Source organism: Rhyacophila brunnea, unplaced genomic scaffold (genome assembly GCF_057557595.1).
Source record: "Rhyacophila brunnea isolate RB1 unplaced genomic scaffold, BYU_Rbru_1.0 scaffold_6, whole genome shotgun sequence".
Classification (NCBI taxonomy): domain Eukaryota; kingdom Metazoa; phylum Arthropoda; class Insecta; order Trichoptera; family Rhyacophilidae; genus Rhyacophila; species Rhyacophila brunnea.
The window spans coordinates 36843939-36868384 of record NW_028233276.1 but is presented as its reverse complement, the minus strand read 5'-3'; the positions used below and the strand labels follow the sequence as shown (position 1 = coordinate 36868384).

Below are 24446 nucleotides of genomic sequence, written 5' to 3'. Positions count from 1 at the left end.
AAGTAAAATTATTCGTGTATCAATATCGTTCAAATATACCCTACCTAAAACTAATTTAAACAATACCCCTGTGTATTATCTCCGCGAACCTAACCTCCATAGTTTTTGACACTTGCTCTGCCACAGACAATAACTGTATGTATATGGGCACATCTGTTAACAGTTCGACAGATTTAAATGGGGTAGTTAAACTGATCTGTGGTGCGCCCACTAACGTAGTTATTGTCTGTGCCATGTTCAACCTGTTACGAAAACTGTACGTCTGTGGCCAGTTAATCCCCTATCATTGCAATATAATGCACATTTTTTCAGAAAATCTATATTTTTGGTTTGACGAGGTCACATTTTATACTACACCTTCCTTTCCTCTCAGGGCGCGTCATCATAATCATTAATCGATTAACTTAGTGGTAGGACCTCAGTCTACTTTCGAAGTTGTCTGAAGCAGCATCCAAGGGCACTGGTAAACGACCCTGCTCATACAAATATTATTTTTCCATAAACAGAATGTGGTTGAAAAATCACATCAGTTGAGTTTGATCGACCAAGTAACAAATCATCCACGCGCATTTAGCCTAAATTTTCACTAGTACACGTCATGGAAATTGTGCCAAGGCAGCATCAATAATTCATTGATCCAAATTGGTTTGTAGTGTTGTGAAAATATTTTAAATATGGAAATAATAAATTGTCATCTTTTCGATTGAATAAAGTGAAACATTGGATTAATTACTTGGAATCATTGATCAGGTATAATTTATATTTTTAAAAAAAACCCAGTCATCTTCTGAAAATGTTTATTAATAATAAAAATAATGATTTTTACACAGGTGCAATATTTTAAACACTAGTAAAATCAAAGTCAGCAACAAATTGGTAGTACCCGGTTGTATTACAATATGTAGAATTAGAGTGTACAGAACCAAAACACTCGTTTATACCAGAGTATTTAATATCTTACAATTTTAAAATCAGCAAACTTTGAAAAAATAATAAACAAATTGTCTTTTTATTGTTTGTATTCCTCCTTGGGTTATTACATAGAATCAGGCACAAAGTACTGAGAGTAATTTTATAATTCATACCAATGTATCTTTTGTTGACACTTCACTCTAGTTGTAGAAATAAGATTTGTTACAGGAATGTGTCAATGGTATAAAAGTCTACCCAACTATTACTAAAATTAAAAGGGAATACAATAATCAATTCTGAAACATCTTATACAATAATCATTAGCCTAAATTACATCCTATATTTTTAATTTAACACAGAAATTCAATTCACATTGAAGACCAATGTGTCACTTTCATCACAAAAGCATTTAGACAACTTGTAATGGAACTGAAATTAAGAGTACCTAGCTTGGGGTCTCTTCAATGATTTGAAGTGACCCCGATTCCACGATGGACAATCACTCAAAAAAAAAAATATGTTCATATGCTTAGAATACAATTTCCATTGGTGCATGTTGCACTCTGGTAAAAAAATATTTAATTTTTGTTTCCGATACCAAAGAGGTCAGTAAATTAAAAATATTGATGGAAACAGTCAAATCATAATTTGCATGAAATAATGTTGATAATGACAAGTATACATTATTAGGATACAATGAGTACACAGCAAGCAAATTCAGAAAATAGTTTAATCTTCCACACTCTCATTGTGGTCAGAAGCCGTCCCGTTGTCTTTGTTGGGAGTGGGCGATCTGGATTTGGACTTGCTGGCTTTCTCTTTGCTCGGTGAACGGGACCTTTCCCTGAAAATATGACAAATGAATTAAAACAAGTCAATTTCAGCCAGTATCATCTTCAATTTATTATTGGTATTTCAGTGTACACTTATAGTAACAAAAAAATGTCGGTGAATAATTCAAGTGAAGTCGGAACCGGTTATGCATATTTGAATACGCATGCAAAATTGCTACCTTCATAAAATCTGCGGTCATTACACTTCTGCTTCACTGTCATGTGGTCATGTGTAAAAGCTCTCTCTCGATCCATAGAAGGGTTTATTCAATATCATAAACCATTTTTTGTATTAAATACATAAATCATGAAAGTGCAATACTACTATGGTCTATTACAGGGATGGCGAACCTATGGCACGCGAATGTTTCACTTTGAAGAGAAAAGAAATTATTATTTTATGTACATTTAAAAAATGTTTTTTTTATAAAAAAAAATACAAATAAATATAGTACCTACTATATTTAAGTACCTAAGGCTTCAAAATTGTATAAATAGATTATCTACAACGTTTAAGGAATGTCCAGGATTATGCTCTGAAAATACCATAAAAGCTCCATTTTGACCTACGCTGAGCATGTGGGCCGTTAATGTATTTATATACAGTTGCATAGGTGGTTCGTCCTTAGGATCAGGCTGACTCGGAAGTATGGTTTTATATTAAAAATAATGTTCGAGACTTTTTTTTCGGGAAAATTTCAAATTACGGCGAATTTCGAATTATCAGTGTTCTTACTATAGTAGTGACAGATTAACAGTGATAAGGTAACAGCACTTATTGGCAAATTATTAGCAGACAGGAATGTTCACATTGGTCAAATCCCAATAATTCTGACTCTAAAATGAATTACAGTAAAACCTCATTAATAGGAATTCGATGGGACTGAAAATTGAAAAAAAATTGGAATTACGAAATGTATGGGGGAAAAATATTAAAATTTTCATTTTATTTTTTTGATTTTCATTAATTTTGTTTCCGATCATATAGATGTGCAAATGTTTCAAGAAAATCTAAAATACGAATTAAAGGTATGGTTGGTTTTATATAAAAATAATGTTCAAGGGACTTTTTTTCCACGAAAATTTTGAATTACGGCAAATTTCGAATTACCAGTGTTCTTGCTAATGAGGTTTTACTGTATATTTTTAACCCGGCCGCCGCGTCAGTTTCAATATGAAAGGGGCTCTCTCTGCGGTACCATTTTTCTAAATGCTATGCTTCGCTATATTATGATAAATACGGCAATTAAAAATAGCTGGTATTACTGTTATCATGCCTAGATACATAAGGTTCGAAGTGCCACACTAAAAAATAGAATCGATTGTTGAATTTAGCTGTGAATGCTTGAATAAAATCGTCCATAGTCCCTTGTACCGAAAAAATACGCAGCCATGTTTGTGACGTAAAAACGCGTCATTGAGATTGTGCGCCTATGAAAAGAAATAAATCACTGACACTAATTTTATTTTAGTCATGTTAGAAACACTTAAAAATGCCGTTAAAAATATTGAAAATAATAGCTTTTATTGTGTCGCATATTATTACAAGTTTTATGGGTCGCGTAAAGTTGAGTCCACAGTGGTGGAAATATTGTAATAATTTCTTATGTTCTTTTTTTAGTGTAATTTGGATTTTTACTAGATTAAACTTTTCAGTTTTATTGAGCATTGTGTTATGTTAGTGATTGTCGTTTTATGTTTTATAAAAAAAAACAATATTTATTTTGTAAAATCTGCTGCGTGCTTGTAAAAGTGCTATAAAAACATTTATTGCGTGAGGTTTTAAAATTTCATAAACATTAAATTGCATACAAAGATAATATGTAATACAGTTGAAAAGTCAATATTCCATGATTTACATTTTATATTATGTTGTATACCCGTGTGTTTTTTTTTATACTTACGTTTATTTATACGTTTTATATATTCCTTCCTGTAATTTATTGGTAAAACTCGCAATCGTCCTAACTAAAATATAATAATATATTATATTTTATCATTCCGTGTGGACGTATCTTTACAACATATTTACGACTTTCAATAATGAGCTCGATTTATGACTTTCAAACAATTGGGGTGACACACGACACAGGTTCGTTTTTTTGGTTGTATTTTATTCCCGCAAACATGGTGTTGTAAAGATCGCGGTGAATATTCAACTTGACACGATAAATCACTCGGCGCACACTCAAACTCGAATGAAAATATTTTGTATACCTAGTGCGCAGGCGCTAAAAAATACCGCGTAGATTTGAACTGATGCAATCGTACCGGCGAATCTCAATAGATCGAGAGGGTTCGAAAGATCAATGTTTATGAAATTAAAACAACATATTTTTGACAAAGTTATATAGGTGGAAGTAGGCGGATGGATCGGGCTATTTTTTAATAAAATTCTCAATGCCGCATGAAAAATATTTCTTGCGTTATCCACAGGTCAAGGTTTGCGTATCTGACTGCTATACGGTCGCCCATGTGTTACGTACTAGCTGTATCCTACTGGAATACGGTCGCCGGGAAAGGGTTAATTCAAGTTACTGTTTCAATTTATAATATCATTTATATTTCAGAGGTGAAGAGATGACGTTTGCCCAGACTACAGAAATATAATAATTAAAGAAAAAAAATGTAAGTAACAAATAAAATAGATACACATCGACAGTAGCTATCAAATAATACACAAGCAAACACATTAAAATGGAAATTACGAATTGAAGAAAACCTGAGTAATATGGCGTAGTACGTAGGATTACTGTATTTTGGTGGAGTGGCCGCTAAATCAACCAATTACAAAACCATTGGACTGTATGAAAAAGGTAAACTATAACAAGTCAAAATTAGGTGAAATTGAGTGATATCAAAAATTCATTTATCCTGCACATAAGATCGTCTTTAAAAACAAAGAAAAGAGTTACCAGCAAATTTGTTTGTTGGAAATCTCTTCCATCTTGGGCAAGAAAAAAGCTGTCAACTTTGAACAGGAATGGAATTTTTTAAATTCGCTGCTGTAAAATTTTTGCGACAATAAAAGCTAAAAAAAAAGCTTTTACTTTCAACTTCGATATTTTTTTGGTAAGAAAAGCCTTATAAAAGGTGTATTTGATATCAAACGGATTCACGCCAAAAGAAATCAATAAACTTATCTTGAAAATTTTTATAATAAAATAATTACATTGATATAATTTCTTATGAAATTGTTTATAATTTTTTTTTATTGTTTATTAAATTTATATTACTTACCATACAGTCGAACTTGGTTATTACTAGGAAGATGGGACCGACTAAATTTGCTCGTTATAGCATTACTCATTATATCAGAGAATAGGTATTTTTAAATGAGTGGTCACATAACATAAAAAGTCGCAATTCAAACAAAAATACAATTAGAATTTTTCCCCGAAACAAGCATGACATTCATATACTACAAAAGAAGTTGTTTATTGTAATGAACGCTGACGCTGGTAGGTACCGACCGACTACAACTTGGATTTTTTACATGAAATTTCAACCATATGCGTGGATACTTTTTCGGCATCTTAAAGCTAGGTACTACGTAAAACTAGAGTTTTAAGAAATTTTTGCTTGGTATATCCGATAAGTAGCTTGTTATAAAAGTAAATAAATGTATGGCGAAAATCATAAATAAAATAATGTCAACGAATGTTCCTCATTACATCCGAGATCTCGCAATGTCCGTGATTGTAATAACTGAGTTTGACTGTATTTGGTTTTTACCAATATTATCTTAATTTATATTTCCATCATGAATATAAAAAAAACAAACAAAAAATATATCTCGGAATACAGATGTTATCCCACTAAAAATACCAGATGTTAGAAGTGTGCAAAATTACTAATTAGGCTTACATGCCATAACTACAATGTATATAAATAAAATTTAGGACTTCCCGTCGTTTACCTCTTACATACAATTAAAAATTAAATTAACAATGCCAGGAAAATAAGGATACCTTTATTTTACAATAATGATCCAAACCTTAAATTTAAAATGGGTATGGTAATTTTTTGGACGCATCCAAAATCTGCAAAAATATTTTCAGACAGGTCCTCTATTCTGGTAAGAAAGGATACCACCATCATAAGGGCTCGTTTACACAAGCATAGTACTAATCATTAGTACTCGCTAGCCACTGAGCTGTGTCAAACGTTGAGTAGAGTTTACACGAGTTGACAATTAACTGGTTCCATGCCTCAGAGTGAGTTTTCTCACTCTATGCAGTCGTGATAGACAAGCCGCACATAAAAATTTCGCGAGTTACCTCGTCCGACTTTAAACTCAAATTATTAGCCACTGTCGATAGATTTGCATAATCTAAAAAATTTAACACACAGTGACATCTGTTTGAATAATAATGAAATACTAAGCCACAAATTATCGATATTACAGCAATTTTAGAAAGAGCTTCGCTCCACATTCAACGTTGTCATTAAAAATCTGCGGCCTGTCAGATTGCCATAGAAATATCGTGAGGCATAGAATTGGTTAAAATGTATTAGTAGCACAATAGCAAATACAAAATAAAAAAACACATACTCCGGTTCGTATTCTCATGTTACCAAACACTCATTGGGCGGTTTACGCGGAAGTACTTAATAACAATTAGTAAATAGGATGGGTTTTCGGCCTGTTCACATGTGTAGGTATCGGTATCGGTTTTGAGTACTAGTACTAATGATTAATACTATGACCGTGTATCAAACTCCATGACTGTATTCTAGCTCACATAGTGGAGCAAGTCAGCAGCTAAAAGAGCCTCCATAATAGCCGCAAGGGTCGGTGGTGCAGAGTTATGCAAGCTGTCAAATAGTAAGCAGGGTGGAGACATGAAATACCTTGAATTCCTCTGTGAAGTTCTACTGGTGGGGGATTTGGAAGGAGAGCGAGATCTAGACGCGGCCGAGCCCGATCTTTGTCTGAGAGAAACAAAATAAATAAACAAACATGCCACATCCAACATGCGTTCACATCAATAATTCACTTTTACATCTAAGGCAGTGTTTCCCAACCTTATTTGAGCTTTGCCCCACTTCAACAATTTCCATCCCCCCCCTCCCTATCAACATTTCATGGTTAACTGATAAATTCTGAAAACAAATGAATTGCTTCAAATAAAAAATGCACATAGGCAAAACTAAGTAAGTACCTATGTATGTTAGATGTACAACTCGGAAGAAAATTTGTGCTTGATGTGAGCTGCAGTTTTTGTGTGAGGTACTAAATTGGTCAATTTTAATCTTAAATCTCTACAGTTTGTGATATCGAAACAATTTCTTTTTTCGGTAACAAATCATTTACAGCGCTAAAGCGCCGCATTAAACTAAATATTATGATGGGAATGGCAACAGTAATTTTAAATTTTCTTGGAAAGTCATGGTTGCAATATCAAAAAAATATTTTCGAAAATGTGCTTTTAACAAAAAAAAATGTAGGTAGGTACCAAATATTAATGATTCGCACATAGCCCCCATAGCAAACATTCAAATTGCCCCACGTTGGGAAACACTGATCTAAGGTATGATTCAGAACTGACAGCGAGCAAAATTCAAATTATAAAAATTGATAATCTACCCATACAAAAACTAAAAGCAATGACAGAAGTCACAATATCGGTATGAAAACAATAACATCCTATACGCTGATTATGACTAGTTTGTTTGATTTACAGCACTTTCGTGACAAGAGGTGAATGATTATGTAAACTCTCCATCAAATCGATATCATGTATTCTACTTCCGGGGACTTCGCTGGACCCATTTCACTCGAATTAACTAAAACAAATCTGAGCCGGGTACAAATTAAATGAAAACAGTTACGGCTAAATCACTAATAAATGCCAAACACAATAAGCTTACATAAAATAAAGTACTACAATTAAAAGCCTGAACGATTTCGCATAATTTCATTGCATTCAGAGTCGATGGAATGATGGCACCACAGAATTTTGATCTCTATACTTAATCGACGGAGCGGTATGTAGGACATAAGGCTGTCATATCGAAAAACGGTATGGATGGCCGGATCGGCATCGCATTGAAAGATAAGTATTGATACTCACATATATCGGTATAAATATAAAATGACATCTGTCCGCAAAATCAGTATTGCCATCGAACAAAGTATCAAGGCCGGTATCAGTATCAATACTTTTAAGAGCCTTAGCGGTGTGCACATCAAATCACATGGTTTGGTGGCTGAGTTTAAACATCTACACCCAACTTAATTAGGATGTTATATAGCTGAAATATATCATTACCTCCTACATATGAAGTCGGAACTGCAAAATGTAACTTTTCATTAGTACGATGTTAATAAATTTTAATGCTGGAATTGTATTTTTTTTAGTTATGCCTGACGTATTAATTTAATTATTGTTTTTTTTTCCTTCAATATCATTATCTTTAAAATTATTCAATAAAAGCCAATGACGTCAAAATAGCCAAAAATGCAGTTCCAACCTTTCACATGGGTGTCGATATATTATGTATGCTGTCCCGCTTCAGACATTTTTCTCTCATGGTGGCCGATGAAATTTAGTACAGTACCATGCGGTATCTAATATTAACATTTGGCATTGTGGCATTTTAATTGTAACCGTTAATATTTCTGACTAGTATTCTCGAGCTGCAGTCTGACGAAACCAATTAAGAAGAGACAAGTTATTAAAGGAAAACGTTGTGAATCCACAGTTGAAACTGCGAATGACTGATTTATGGATGTTACATATTTTATATATACATCACAGATACTAAGGTAACATGTTAGATATTTATCAAACTTCTTACGACAGATGAACAATAAAATTATAGTATAAAAAAGATTTTTTTCGAATGTGAATAATTGACGTTTCATACACAGATAACAATAGGATGTCAAGTGGAAAAAAGAAAAGGAAACATTGTAGTAACGTGACACGTTTCAGTCAAGACTCACTTGGATCTGGACCTGGACTTCACAGCAGGAGACTTGCTCTTTGGCCTGCTCTTGGAATTGGAGCGAGAACGAGAGCGGCTGGAGCGACGGCTACGAGACCTGCGATACAAAATAACGTTAAAGACCCACCATTTTAAACTGTCACCCTAAGCAAATAGGAAATCTACTCTCAGAATAAAACTTATCATCAAGGTGTTTCAGCCCCGAAAGATGATTAGAAAATGTCATCATAAAAAGTTAATAAGTCAACCACAAGCAAGTGCTCTATTACCAATTTTTTTTATGCGGAATGGTCTATCTATAGCCAAGTCCACATCTAATCACTTCATCACCCACTTTCACTTCAACTTTTAACTTCTGGTTTTACACTGATAAGTTTTGTGCATGCGTCAAGCAGAGGCAATCATTTCGCTGTCTATATGGTTCATCAAAGCTTTCACTCCGTCAAGTCTAATCTATGGTAAAATCATAGATAATACACGTAAATGTAGAGTATACGTTTTATAAGTTTTACTACACATGCCTGATTACCTAGAATAAAATTAGATCAAATGATATTCACTAATTGTATTAATATGTAGAAATAATTAAATAAATAGATACAGTGAAACCCTGATTCTACAGTTTTCAAGGGACCCAAAAAAAATGATAAATGCGGATGCAGATGTAAAAAAAATACGTTTTCCTCCTGGATTTTTTTCAGTTTCTCAGCTAGAGTTCTAGTTTTCTTCATGGGGGGCATTTTAGTTGCGACTTATAAAAATTCGTGATACGAGATGCGGGGCAAGCCTGAGCGCCGACCGACCTGTGCAAACAAAGCGACGCGACTGTATCATAAACAATTCCACGAAAGCAAAATGAAAAATATTCAACAAAAAGGGTCAATCAGGATAATATTTGTGACGGGACCATAATATTTAGATAGATCAAGGAAAACGATAAATCGGGGAACGGTTAATGCGGGATTCTTTAACATTGTGCTTATGGGTGGTTGGCGGACATTCAAAATTGACCGATCCGTTTGGGAAAACGATTTATGCAAGTCGGTAGATCGGGGTTCCACTGTATGTAAAAAAAATATTTTTAGAATTATATTATAATTATATCCTTTTCATCCTAGAGCCGAAGTGCAAAGTTAAAAAGCGTAATAGTACAGTAAAACCTCGTTAATAAGAACACTGATAATTCGAAATTTTCGCAAAAAAAAATCCTTTGAACAATATGCTCATATAAAACCGTACCTTTAATTAGAATTTCGTAATTCGAAATGATTAGCCCTGGCATATAAAAATATTCAATAAATCGTAATAAAGTACACTATTTCATGAGCCAGTCATTAAAAATTGTGACAAACTTTTCTTAAAACATCATAAATTACTTATTTTATTAAGGTAATAAGGAGGAAGGAGGGAATTAAATCGGAAATTTGGTAGGCACATCTTTAACCGTAAACGAAATTAATGAAAATCAAAAAAAAAAAAAACTAAATTTAATAATTTCAAAATTTTTCTTCCATGCATTTCATATTTCGTAATTCTAATTTTTTTTTAGATTTTCGGTCCCATGGAATTCGTATTAATGAGGTTTTACTGTATACACTACTTTGCATCACGCGAATACGAATGATAAATATTCAATATTCTTATATGAATTAATAAAAGTCATGTGTCAAAATAAATACTTATATTATAATGATTATTTGGAGCAAACTTTTAATTTTGTTTTTTACTCCTACATAGTACTTAATGTTTGTACTTTTTGGTCAAAACCGTATTTGTATAATCTCGCTACGCAATTCGTAAATCATAATCAAACTATGCAATCTGATTGACCATTACTATAGACTAAAATAAATATTGTGAATACCATATAAATGTACTAGTAAATCCATGACACACCCGAACCTTCCCGAAAAATACAAAGTTGCTGGAGTGTTAAACAGAAATCCAGGGGGGTCAGATCTGCCTGCTAGTACTTGATCACAAATAACGGTTATTTTGAAACCGGTTTGAGGTACACAATGCACAGATGCACTGTGATGAATTCGTGAGACGAACAGAAAAAAGCCCGCATATGGACAGGGCTAAAGGGTAACAAGCATTTTTTGCTACCCACATGACATCAATCCGACAGATGCTCTATATGCCACCATTGGTGCAAACATGTTAAGTTAGGAACGTGTGAACAGTAGGTCGAAGGTTCAGAGCAGACCTTTCAATTAAAAAATGCCCTAATCTGAAATTGTTTCCATTCAAACTGGAATATCCATCATAATAGAATACCATGTTTTAGTATGAGAAAACATTTTTATAATGGATTCGATGAGGTATAAAATGCCCTAATCTGAAATTGTTTCCATTCAAACTGGAATATCCATCATAATAGAATACCATGTTTTAGTATGGAAAACATTTTTATAATGGATTCGATGAGGTATAGGTGGGATTAGCATAACAGAATAGCAGACCTGGATCGAGTGCGTCTGCGTGACCTGGAGCGGCTGCGGGAAGAAGAAGAACGTGAGCGCCTGCCTCCTCCTCCTCCACCCCCACCGCCACCGCCCCTCCGCCTGTCCTCTAGGAGTTTGATGCGCCGTCCATTTAGGTCAGTGTTGTCCAGCTTATCCAGAGCGTTCCGCATATCAGTGTGGCTCGCAAACTCCACTACCCTGATAATCACATTAACATCACATACAAAAATCAATAATTGACTTAGATAAGTTCGCATTTACAATAAGGTGCAAATGGCCCCATGGCACAATCATTTTGGAAAATGTAATTTTTGAAGATAGAAATAAGTGTGTATGTGTTGTAGTACTACTCTGCACGTGGTATTATACTGTTCATTCTCTACTTAAGTGCGAATGGGGCTGACCGAATTGACAGGTCAAGAAAGATCTGGATACCTACACAGTATACACAAATACTGACTACTAGTAGACTTCCGAAATATAATATTTAGTTTTTAGTCTTTTATATTAGTGGTCGGTGTATTTTATACTTTTATACCAGACTAAGATATAAATGCAATTGAAATACAACATGTACACATTTTAATTTTACAACTTTGAATAGAAATGATTTTTTTATTAAATTCATATTATATTTAGATATTGCTTCGTTTTATATATATATATATATTTTTATAATTGAAGACAATCCATAACTATTCTGGTGTTTTTTGATGATACCCATATTGTCATCACAAGTGTACCTAATTGTCAACCACAGTCGGTAGCGTTAGGGGACAATGATTTCGATTATTAAAATAATTACTTTCAGATTTTTTCAATTTGGCTATCACAATATAATATAAAATACATAACGTCGCTTAAGAAACAATACCGCGGAAGTCAATTAATTAAAATTTTCAGGGGCAAACAAAAACCGTCTCAAAAAATTGATACCTTTTAACTTATTTTTGTGTTTAGTTAAAAAAAAAACATTTTTTTAACTTAACAAAAAAAAAAGTTAAAAGGTATCAATTTTCAATTTTTTGAGATGGTTTTTGTTTGCCCCTGAAAATTTTAATTAATTGACTTCCGTGGTGTTGTTTCTTAAGCGACGATAAGCATATTTTTTTTTTTTTTTTAGAATCAATAACCATGTCCTTGCTTTTTGTACAAGGTGGTTGTTAGTAATTTTGGACAATCACAAACACCCAGGCTTTGAGAAAAATACATAAATATTGTGTCCTCGCTGGGAATCGAACCCAGAACTCTCGGGCGGAAGGCCAGCACCTTACCCACTGCACCACGATAGCCGCCTACATACATAAGCATAATATCTCTGCATTCAGTAAACTTTTATCATCAAGGTATTCAGCCCCGAAAGATGAAAATAATGTCATCATTGTGCAGAAGTAGCAAAATGCTGTACAATAAAATTGAATATCAAATGATTCATCTGAGCTCACCCTTCATTTTTGCGTTGCTTGTGGGCGTCAGCGTAAGTCACCTCTCCGGCCTGGCGCATGAAATCCTTCAAGTCCTGCAAGTACACTAATGTTACAATTGTGACGATGGTGTGCTTATGTCTACGGGTCGACAGACAATGCTTCTACACGCTTCGGCCAGTAAGACAATTGTTTTTAAAAATTATTTTATTTATTTAAGCTTTACGGAAGACCGGCGGTATAATTGGCCTTTGTCTGTCGAGTGATCCATCTAAAAAGCATTGATTAGCTGATAAGATAGATGAACAATATTATTTTTATATTATTATGCACAATTTTCATGACTTTTAATCGGCAAATTGTAATGTGAATTTTATTTACATCAATTGAAATGCGTCTCTCAAAAGTGAATGTGCAAGTGGAAAACGACTCTGTACCGCGAACTGGCAATTCCATGAACTCTACATAAAAAATAACTTCCATCTTAAACAGTCTTCTCCGAGCAGTCATTCGCTTGCCAGTTGTCGGATATATCTTCTTATAGTCATCGCCAACGGTATCCAAGGTTATCCATCCATCCGATGCAGTAGAATCTTCTAATCGGGTCAATAAAGTTGCAGTCCAACATCTAATGCCTTCATATTGTACATATTTCCTCGTACGGGAGATTTCTTCAGTAGTCCAAGTTTTCACATCCAAATCACGGACAGGTCAATCAATCAGGGTGTCGCCATAGTATTGGTTATATCTGCCAAACGGTCTGTCAGTCAGGACAGGATAGTACGCCGGCCACTTCAGAGCTCCTCGAATGATGATATAGGCTGCCATATTGTTTTAGGGAAATCATTGTCCAGTATCACAGCTCGGTCTCATATTGTCCTTGAAAATTTATACTCTTCCTGGGTTCTTCTCGGATGACTTTCCTCATCTGCATCTGTATGTTATGATTTTACTGATTCTTTTAAAATACTGGCAAAATAACAGGTATAATTGTTTTAAAGATATTAACATTATAACAATATCAGCAATCAATCATTAACGTCAGACTATGTAGATGGATATGTATGAAAGCCGCGATAGTATTTAACTGAAAATGACTAGGAGAGGAATATCAGATTGAGATAGTCCGAGTAATTGAGTGGGTGCCATTACTCGGATCACAATACAGAGCCGCACGCTTTGCAGTCTCACCAGGACATTGACTTTTGAGGCGCACCGGAGACAAATGGAGTGAAAGCATTTATGAGAATACAAGTGACACAATAAATAAAATGATTACTGGTGATCGCCGGCAGCCGGGTGCGGTTACCTTCCGTCCGCCCATTCCCGACCGTCCCCTGTCCCGTTGCGAGCACTTTAGCAGGCGACCTCGGCTAACTCCCCGGGAGGTAGGGGTGGGGGGGCGCGGGGACAGCGACGGCTAACATCGAGGGAGACCTCTGTGCGCGATTCCTCCGTCCGCCCTCAGACCTTACACGGGCGTGGGAGTGGCCTCTTTGAAAACAATTTGGTTCTTTTTGTTTCAATTCCATCATACATACAGACATACAACATATTTTTCAAAACATTATTATCCTACTCATATAAATTACAACACATAGTCATCTATTCATCGGGCATGCATTACATATTTCATTTAAAACTAATGGCGGAGGTCCCGGCGGCTTCTTGTCCCGGCGGGTCGGGATCGGTCTGGTCACTTTCACTATCCCATTCTTTTTCTTTGTCATCTTCGTTCTTCGCCTTCAACAGATTCATCACTGGTTGGGCTCATTTCCTTTCATTGGCAATATGATTTGAACGTTGGGCAGCTCTTTTCATCCTTAGCGAATCCATTCCTCCATTATTTCCCTTGGCATGCTGACGTATGATTTCCGGGGCGACGTCGATATCCGGTCGTAGAGTTTATCAACATCGATGAGTGCGCGCGCATCCATTAATTAGTCCTTACGGAAAAGACTTAAACCTGAGATATAGTAATACAATCCTATCCAAATGAGCGACCTAAAAAGTAATGAAGCTAGAGTTACATAGATTTTGTTTAATGTCTAAATGAAATCAGATTTTTTGAAACTATCAATTTAGTTTAAAAAAATATAAAGGTATCTAAAATTGGATTCGGCATCAGCACCTGCATTCAGTAAATTTTTATCATCAAGGTATTCAGCCCCGAAAGATGAAAATAATGTCATCATTGTGCAGTGCAGACATGGGCAGAATATCACAGAAAGGGCTGATATATTTAAACTTCTCTTAATAATTTTAGTATTTATGTACTACTACATATTTATATCCACAAGTGTCTTTTATTGCATTTGGAAGACAAGTTTCCAAGACGAACACATTCACAAAACCACTTAAATGGCATTCTTTTAGTCTACATGAGATGGAAAAGTTTCTCTATCCGACTATCAGTGAAATGCATAGAAATAATGAACAAAGAGAGAGCCAGTAAGATGCTTACCTGCCAGCTTATACGACTGGAGAGATTTTCTACGATGAGACGGAAATCGGTGCGCGTCGGGGGGCCGTACCTACGGTCAGAGTTGGAAGAAGGTGTCACACTGAGTCCCACGCAACACACACTCTATTACTTATTTGTTCAAATATACATACACTTGATATTATTTAATATTCTCAATGTATCCATGGTAGGTAATTTCATCAAGATTAGATTTATATATTATTGCCTCAGGCTTATTTTATTTCAAGGTAGTCTGTAAAACGATATCTAATAGAATTTAAATTATATCAATCCAAAAACACATTCAATTGGATATTAAGAAACATTACATATTTATAATTTGATTTTTTTTTAAAATCTCATACTTGTGATAGCATAAAGAGAATAGTGAAAAAATAAAATTGATTTATACAAGCAGTAAACTGATGATAGGATTTATTATTATGAAATGAAAGACATCAAAAGCTCCATCCATAATGGTAGTTTTGACTGAGGACATTTTCCGAACCCTTTTAACTGTTGCAGATAATACGATCAGTATGATTTGAAAGCACTTTTTGATAGATTTTACTCTTTACATGTTGTCTTCAAATATTGCAAGAACCAATCAACCGAGCACGGACATGTATTGCCAGTAAATGTTAAAAAGGTTGAGACTTGCAGTCGCAGTCTTCACAACCAGCGTTGAAAGTAGGGGCCAACCACCAGATAGAATAAAATAGTATGCATGGATTGAACATCCAAAAACAGACAGTTAGAAAGTTGTATATATACTTATATGAATACTTCATCCCAGAAATGGTAGATAATTATTTACATCAACAGAGAAACTACACCTCACTTGATTAAGTGGAATAAAAGAGTAATTACTTAGTTTATGCTTCTAAAAGATAAAATTATTTCTTAGCAGTTAAAGGTAAATTCAAGTAATTTCAATATTTAAAAAATTGTTTGGGACATTGATGCCACCATGAAAATTAAATTTAGAATATATATAATAAGAAAATAGTCATCAGAGACGGAAATGATATTGGATTTATAAAACCATCAAGAATTTTAATTCAAAAATTGTTAATAAGATTTAATCACAGGTGTTGGTCGCTAGGATGGATGGTCAGTATTAGTTTAAAGTCTTGAACAGAATTAACGATTTTAATAGTATTAATGATTAATTGGGAAAATCTAAAGCGGGCCATTCATTAAGTGTTCACTGTTCATGTGAGGCTATCATTATATCAGATTAGCTTTGCAGTATATATAACATTATTAAAATAACCAATTGAAACTGATGTTACTCAAATGGAGGAATTAAAAATACTCCGATTATAATGAGTACCAGATATTTAATGAATGACCCCCTTCTCGATGGTGACCGACATTTTAAGAGTCTGTTGACAGAAATGGTTATTGAGTCTGTTGTGACTTACTCACCTTGAAATATTCAAAAGATTATTTATTCAATTCGAATAGGAAAACAGTCAGAGGTGACAAGGATCGCAAATTACTTTTAGTTGAGTTCATTTCTGGAAATCTTCCAATGAAAAAATTTAGACTGCAAAGTTCAAATGAGCAGTGTTTTTCAAAGGTCACGCCACAGCCACAGCAACAGCCAGGATTAAAGATACGAGTATCAATATCAGCCTGGAATATTTACCACAGCGGTCACGTGAACGATGAAATATAGAAATGAAGGCGAGGGAGAGGGAGAAGGGGGAGTCTGGGTGCTAACGCATAAGTGCTGTCTCATACTTGTCCCGGCTGCGAGCGCGTCGCGGGTGGGGCGCTCCGTTGCGGCCGTGATCCCTCCACATGTCTGCCCCGCGAGGCGTGCCACGCGCTCGCTCCACCGACACCCTGCAACAACACAACAAGGCGCGTCGCGCTCAGCCCCCAACACTAGCAGGACGGGACAGGGAAGCGCTCCGCCTCCGCTCTCTTCCGCAACGGTTTCCGAGCGAGGGCACCGAGGTTCCGGGAGGGAGGCGGGCGGGGGCCGGGGGAGGGCAAAAAGAAGTGAGCCTCACTTGTCTCCGAATCGCGGAGGCCTCCGGAAGTCGTCACGACCACCACCACCACCACCGCCGTGGTCTCTCCGTCTCTCGATGCCGCGTGCCGGCTCCACCACGATCCTGTCAACAACATACAAGCCGCACTCAGCACCTTCACACGTCACCTCACCACGCCATGACCCACTGGCAGCCCCTCTCCTCCTAATCTCATCTGATCTGACCCCTGCCGCTAACTTCTAGCTTTGTAGCAATTTAACACAAATATATAATGTACCTCTCGAATAAAACAGTTATGTATAAATTAAACAGAATCCCAAAAGTATATTATTTTATTACATCCCTCTGAGTCAGTAAAAAGAAGTCTTTTAATATAATATATCACCGAATGAATGAATTTTGAAATATCGGAATACTCAACTGAGGCATATTATTTTTTAATTGTTTCGGAACAGCGAACGAATGCAAACGTGGGATCGATTGTCATAGTGTGATACATGCCGTTCCGTTGCGGGACCCATTTTGAAAAGTGAGAATATTCGACATTCATAATATGACGATTTCAGGGAGGTGAGGGGGCAGTAATATTCTCACCCTTGAGAATAGGTAATGCAACGGAAACCAAAAAATAACCCATTGTCTTACTATCGGAATTTTTTTTCTTCAGATTCCTTCAATTTACAGATTTGATTAAAAATAATAAATTGGGAGCAGATCAAAAGATATGTACATCAATCACTACTGTATTCTTTGACCATATTTTGGACAGGAATTGACATGAGAAATGTACAAGATAATTAAGCGCAACAAAAATGCCATTTCCCTAAAAAATAACAAAATGCTGTGCTGTATCTGTATCAACAAATATAGTATGATTAATTTTGATTCAATAAATAAGATTTATTTTCATGCCCTAGAATAGATTCACATTATTTTATTTTTCAGGTACAAAATAACATAAGTGCATTGTATCATTTTGGTCTTTGGTCTACTCATGATATGTACAAAACTGTAATTTTTAATTAAAGAGTTTGAAACTTAAATTTTTCCCTTTCAATTCGCGACGAAATTAAATAAATTGGTTTTTTTCCGGAGATACACCATATCCCCCCCACTTTATAAGATAGAACTACATATTTATCTTTATTTATATATTAAAATCAAAGTTTAAAGGTATTATTTCTTTTAAATATTCAATTTTTTAAAGCAATCTGTGTTGCATATTATGAAAAAAAGATGTATACATATATTGGGAGAGCTCAGTGTCAAAATATAAGTGTATTTGATATTACAAAAAAACAGTATAACCAGCACCTTTTTTCTCTGAAACTAAAACCATCAAAAATGTAATTTCAATAATTTGGATTGGCCAAATGGGACAGACCAAAAAACCTGGAAAAACTATTTTGAAATTACCAACCTTGCACTATCATAATTCAACCATTGACCACCGATTTATAATTGGGGCAATTCTAGTACAAAATATTCTAACAGTAACATGTATTTTTTTTATTTTTTATTTGTCATATTTTATAAAATTGAGGATATTTTTTTTAATTTTATAAAACTAAAGATGATTCAATAGTTTTACTAAAGATTAACAAAAGGAGGTACTCTCATCTCTCCGTTGATTAAAATCAGCATAATATAATACCCCATATACACACGCATGGATTTACTGGTGACAATATGTATTATTGCAGCCATAACAAAAAAAGGACATGTAAACATGTATCAAAAAATTTCAGAAACTTCTGAATTTTCACATGACAATTGGACCGTGCAATATCTGCGCCTGCGCAGTAGAACGATAGTGTACCAGCTTGTAAAAAAACAAACTACACAGTGCACTAATTTTGAGGTTAACTGATTTTCATGACCTGTCACATAGTACCATAAAATGACAACATCGCATCTCGCTTACTCGTGAAATATGAGATTGGCGAGACAGTTAACACTTCTACGTGTAAACAGCTATTATCGTGATAGTTTAAAAACCACACTATGGGTGCAAGTAAGCCCATGCATGTGTACAGGCGCTATAATGGTAATTTGTAATAAAAAAGGTTATTAAAACATAATTTTCTGAATTTAGTTAATATACTGAGAAATTTCAAAACATTTTTTTTTTATTCAATGAGGAAAATTTGGTAGTCTATTAGAAAAAAAATCAACCATTGAAATAGTGTATTAGAATATGAAATAAAAAAACTTACCGCTCTCCGAGCAATTCTTTCCCGTTCAACTCATAGACAGCATCATCGGCATCTCTATAGTCATCAAATTCCTGGATAAAAGGAAAAACTGTCAATCAAGTGTACTGACGTACCAACACTAACAAAACCAGCATTACATAATTTGTTTTATTCAGTGCATATACTAAGCATCAAGGTAACTCAGCATAGAAAGATTTTACATCATTATAAACAAAACAATTCATCGTAAGTTTCAAATATATTGTGGTGAAGCTTTACTGCCAGTAAAATACATTTACCCATACAAGTGACACAACAGAATAATCTTAAACCCAAAATGTATATACATATGTAATATTAATACTATTGACCGAGGTACTTGATGGAATTTGAATTTAAACTCTAATGGATTTAAGTTTTGTACTATTCCATTTGGGTTGTTTTTTGCGACCCGGGTTTCACCTTTCGACATCTTCTGGCACATGTGCACTCACCAATGGTAAATACGCACCGACAACGAACAGTTAATTCCAACTAATATAATAAATTAATACAATAAAGTAGGTAAAAACTTTGGTACAAGTCAGTTATGGGGAAGCCAGGTGGGAACCGCGCTAATTGTCATAGCCGATTTTGACAAAATTCATGAATTCAAGAATGAAAACCTAACCTAAACTAACCCAACCCAACAACCTAACAAATATGTTTGCCGCTGGCTTCCCCATAACAGACTTGTACCATAACTTTATCACCTACCTATTGAGTCAAGGATCACAATAAAAAATATAACACAAATGAATCAAGAATGGTCGGAAGTGTTTGTAAAAAAAAAACCCTACCCAATTACTAATAATACATTCAATAGACGTATACATTGCCAAAACCTAAATAATAGATCATAGATAACTACTCACTAATAACACTATCAATAGGCGTAAAATCGTAAATATTGGGTAACGTATTGGGAATTTAACAGAATCTACTAATAAGAAATAACAATAAAAAAGGACCTAGGTACTAAAAATAAGTAACAATGGGTAGGTATTAAAGGCCTACATGCTCAGCGTAGGCCAAAATGGAGCTTTTATGGTATTTTCAGAGCATAACCCTGGACATTCCTTAATCGTTGTAGATAATCTGTTTATATAATTTTGAAGCTTTTATTATCCTTTATATTTATTTTAAACATTTGATGACTGCATAAAATATTTTTATTACATAAAATAGTATTCTTTTACCTCTCGCTCTAATGTTTTAGAATATAGTCATATTTCAGTACATGCATGTGTGGTGTTAAGATTTATTAATTTTAAAACACATTTACAAAACCATTAGTAATATTAATGTGAACATTATATAGTGACATTTACGATAAAAAATTATATTTCATAATCTTTTTGATCCCAAATTTGACAAGAATTTGGCATTTTATTATTCAAAAATGGGCATGATGAACACATTAGAAGATAATTCTAAAGATACTGATTATAAGCTATATCTTTGACCATTCAAATGTGATAAACATCCTACGAATAATGTTTGCTTTATAATAATTATTGACCTAAGAATAAGGTATTTTTTTGAAATACGCCATTTCTATTGGCATTTCCCAATGGCTACAACATACGGCCGTAGCCATAAATTAACGAACGATAAATGAAATAGGGAGTAAGATCATGGTAACGCATGTGTTTGAACATGTACCTAATTTTTTTTTTTTAACAGTACGTGTTAACACGCGCGTTACCATGATTTTACTAAAATTATTATAATCGTTATTCGTAGGATGTTAATCACATTTGAATGGTAAAAGACATAGCTTATAATCAGTATCTTTAGAATTGTCTTCAAATGTGTTAATCGTGCCCATTTTTGAATAATAAAATGCCTAGTTCTTGTCAAATTTGGGATCACAAAGATTATAAAATATAATTTTTTATCGTAAATATGTCACTATATAATGTTAACATTACTTTTGCTAATGGTTTTGTAAATGCATTTAAAAATTAATAAATCTAAAATATCTTAACACCACTGCACATGGACGTACTGAAATATGACTATATTCTAAAATATTAGAGCGAGAGGTTTAAAAGAATACTATTTTAAGTAAATAAAAATACTTTATGCAGTCATCAATGTTTAAAATAAATATAAAGGATAATAAGGCTTCAAAATTATATAAGTAGATTATCTACCACGTTTAAGGAATGTCCAGGGTTATGCTCTGAAAATACCATAAATCTCCATTTTGACCTACGCTGAGCATGTGGGCCCTTAATAATCCATTCAGGTTTTATTAAAAAGGGTATTTTCCAATCACCAATGTATTATTATAATTATTCAATTATTATTTTAATAATTTCATATTTAATTTATTACTTATACCTACTATTCTGTTGACTATTTTATAATCACAAAAGATCGAGGGTTGATATTATGGCAACGTAACACAAATATTTATTACACACTGGGGATAAATTTAATGTGGATTTATTGTCATGGTAACGTGAAGTTTTGTTATCAATATCGTATAGCAGCCCCCTAACTAAAACATACCTACCTAATTCTTTCCTAACACTGATTTATTAAACACTAATAGACTTTCACTGATTTCCACACGAAGTGTTGAGGTGAGAAAGTTAAGTATTATCACAACTTTCTACTGAAGAATAGAAGTTATAGGAAGTTCGTCACACCCAATGTTATTAACAAAAAAAATAATCTATATTATCATACATAGGTACCTACTCTTCTTTTATTCAAAATATTTAGTCCTATCACACTAGGGATGTTCCTTTTTTCAACTCGAAAAATATCTATTAGTAAATGGCAAAATAGACGAGAATTATTCATAGATTAAATAAATGCATCAAAGATTACGCGTGTTTCTGAGCAGTCCATAAAATACTTTCGCTCGGCACGAACACGTGTGTAGTTTACAATCGTGGGTAGGTAGGTACTTACCACAAATCCGTATCCATTTTTAATCAGAATATCACGGGTACGGCCGAAACCTTTGAAAAACTTCTCGAGATCCCTCTCGCGAACACCGAAAGGAAGTCCTCCCACGTAGACTCTTGAACCCACCATCTGCAATTGCGAAAAGAAAATATTAAGCGCCGGCAAGGTATAAACGGGCGGTTCGCTGCGCCACGAGGAAATGTCCGGGCCAGATAGTTATTATAATTGACGAAATCTACAATGACCGGTGGACCGAAAAGATAAGATACGTAACTAATGCGCCACATCGTAAAATTCAGCGAGGACAAAAAAACATGATCAGAAAATAAATGGCGCCGTGCAAAATTTTTATATGTAGGATGTAGGTACGAGTGAAGGGTAATGAGTACTTACCGTCTCGTCAAAACAACGAATTCACTGTATACTATTAAAAGTATGCAAGGCTACGAATAATAGCGGTTGCACGAACCGATTAATATACGAATCTGACACGGCTTGCAATTTCCTCCAAGACAGACTGGCTAAAGTGCGGGGTCCACAAGCCAAGCGAACAAGCGATAGGAAACGACGCTCTACCGGAAGTTCCACGAACCGGCAGCCGGCTTATTTTTGTGAATCGAATAACCATTTATTGTTTATATTAATTACAAACCATCAATAAAACCACCAATTTTATAATCAAATATTTAAAAGAGAATTCCAGATTGTGTAGCATTTCCTATCAAATAAGTAAACCTAAAAATATAAATCCTAAACATAGGCTCCCTTGACTTGTGTTGTCATAATATTTACCATAGACAAAACCAAGGTAGAAATCAATACATTTTTCCCGGGCGTTTTAAATATTAAAATGGCGACGACGATAAATTATTATTGAGGAATTTTTACTGTTTTTTAATTTTAGATTTGTAGAAAATGTTACACCAGGTGTCTTTAGTGAATACCTTAAAAGTTACTACGGCACTTTATGGTGGTGGAGGCCCGACGCGCTGACAGATTTTGAGGCCCCGATGATAAAAAATAAAATCCATAAATTCCAAATATTTTTTATTTGTATAAAATGTAGTCTTATTTGCATTGCATTTTCGTACATAGGCTACTTTTCTACAACTTAAAAATATTAAAATACCATCACGAACTTTGCCAAACTACATAAATACATAGGTAGGTAGGTACATAATCTTTTTATAAAAAATATTCCCTTCCTTCCTTCAGATTTGTATGCGCAGAATAAAATCTTTTTACTGTTTACATATATAGGTATTCAATGTCTAATAATTGTTACACAAAATCTATTACCTATATGGTGATATATTTTTATTTGGCTAAATAAGGTAGATACATCTAAAGTTTTGTTATACCTTAATAATTTATTCTACGTTAAAGGCCCCCTTTTAAATCTTATGACGAATTTATTGCGTTACATTAAACCCGCCACTGATTAGTTCCTTTTCACATGAGCGACTTTAACTACATATCGCAGCGATCCTTTGTCGGCATGAACAATGGTATATTTTTGCCAGCAACTCAATCCCATGTGAAAATGCTCTTAGACAGAAGAAGATTGTTGTCAATGCGTATAATTTCAGTGATCACCATCTTCAATAATGAGCAAAAAGGATATGAAGAGATCATAGATGTAGTAAAATGGTACCTATCGTACCACCACACTAACTGAATGCACAGACCAATAATGCGCATCCTGACTATTAAAGTGGGTGCAATGGGTCTCGGTGAGATAAAAAAATGATATAAGTAGAATACCTATGTTTAAAATTTCTATTTCCGAAAAACAAATTGACTTAATATTAATTTTCGCACATATTATACGACTAACTGAGGCGGCTCTCGTGGTGCAGTGCGTTAGGCGTTTGCCTTCCACCCGGGAGTTCTGGGTTCGATCTCGGTCAGAACACAATATTTATATATATTTCTCAAAGCCTGGGTGTTTGTGATTGTTCAAAATTACTAACAACCACCTTGTAAGAAAAGGCAAGGACATGGTTATTAATAATTCTAAAAAAAAAAACTTGTGATTGTCAAGGATATTTCCACTAAAAGGCAAAACATGGCCACATTGAAAGAATTTAAAAATGTTTTCTACTTTAATCCTTTCTGAATTGCAGAAGAGGAGTCCCTTCAGACTGAGAGCGAGCCAGCGGATGCCTGACGACCTGACTGGCGAGCATCGGGAATAAAAATCTTTATCAAAATTGAGGATCTGAT

At 34.4% G+C, this 24446-nt stretch overlaps 1 protein-coding gene across 6 annotated transcripts; it reads right to left on the bottom strand.

The window, feature by feature from the left end:
• Window positions 1–783: 783 nt before the first annotated feature.
• On the bottom strand, window positions 784–22748 carry B52 (serine and arginine rich splicing factor B52). 6 transcript variants are annotated; one of them, XM_085956537.1, is made up of 11 exons: window positions 22614–22748; window positions 22224–22349; window positions 19278–19348; window positions 17080–17184; window positions 16805–16909; window positions 15056–15155; window positions 12613–12686; window positions 11165–11365; window positions 8698–8796; window positions 6600–6680; window positions 784–1756 (listed from the first exon to the last, which is right to left on the bottom strand). In XM_085956537.1, exons 2-11 carry the CDS (start codon window positions 22347–22349, stop codon window positions 1642–1644), a joined length of 1077 nt encoding a protein of 358 aa, XP_085812663.1. In that variant the 5' UTR covers window positions 22614–22748; the 3' UTR covers window positions 784–1641. The 6 variants fall into 6 exon arrangements, with proteins under 6 accessions (XP_085812663.1, XP_085812664.1, XP_085812665.1 ...); XM_085956538.1 differs by having other exon boundaries at window positions 15056–15125; XM_085956539.1 differs by lacking the exon at window positions 16805–16909.
• Between the last annotated feature and the right edge of the window lie 1698 nt (window positions 22749–24446).

Bases quoted from the DNA above. Each gene is read 5' to 3' on its own strand.
- B52 (XM_085956537.1), bottom strand. From the start codon at position 22,349: ATGGTGGGTTCAAGAGTCTACGTGGGAGGACTTCCTTTCGGTGTTCGC. The intron at 15,156-16,804 runs GTATGAGACAGC...CGTGGGACTCAG, and splicing joins CGCGCTCGCAGCCGGGACAA to TGTGACACCTTCTTCCAACT. The intron at 6,681-8,697 runs GTGAGTCTTGAC...TGTTTCTCTCAG, and splicing joins AAGTCCAGGTCCAGATCCAA to ACAAAGATCGGGCTCGGCCG.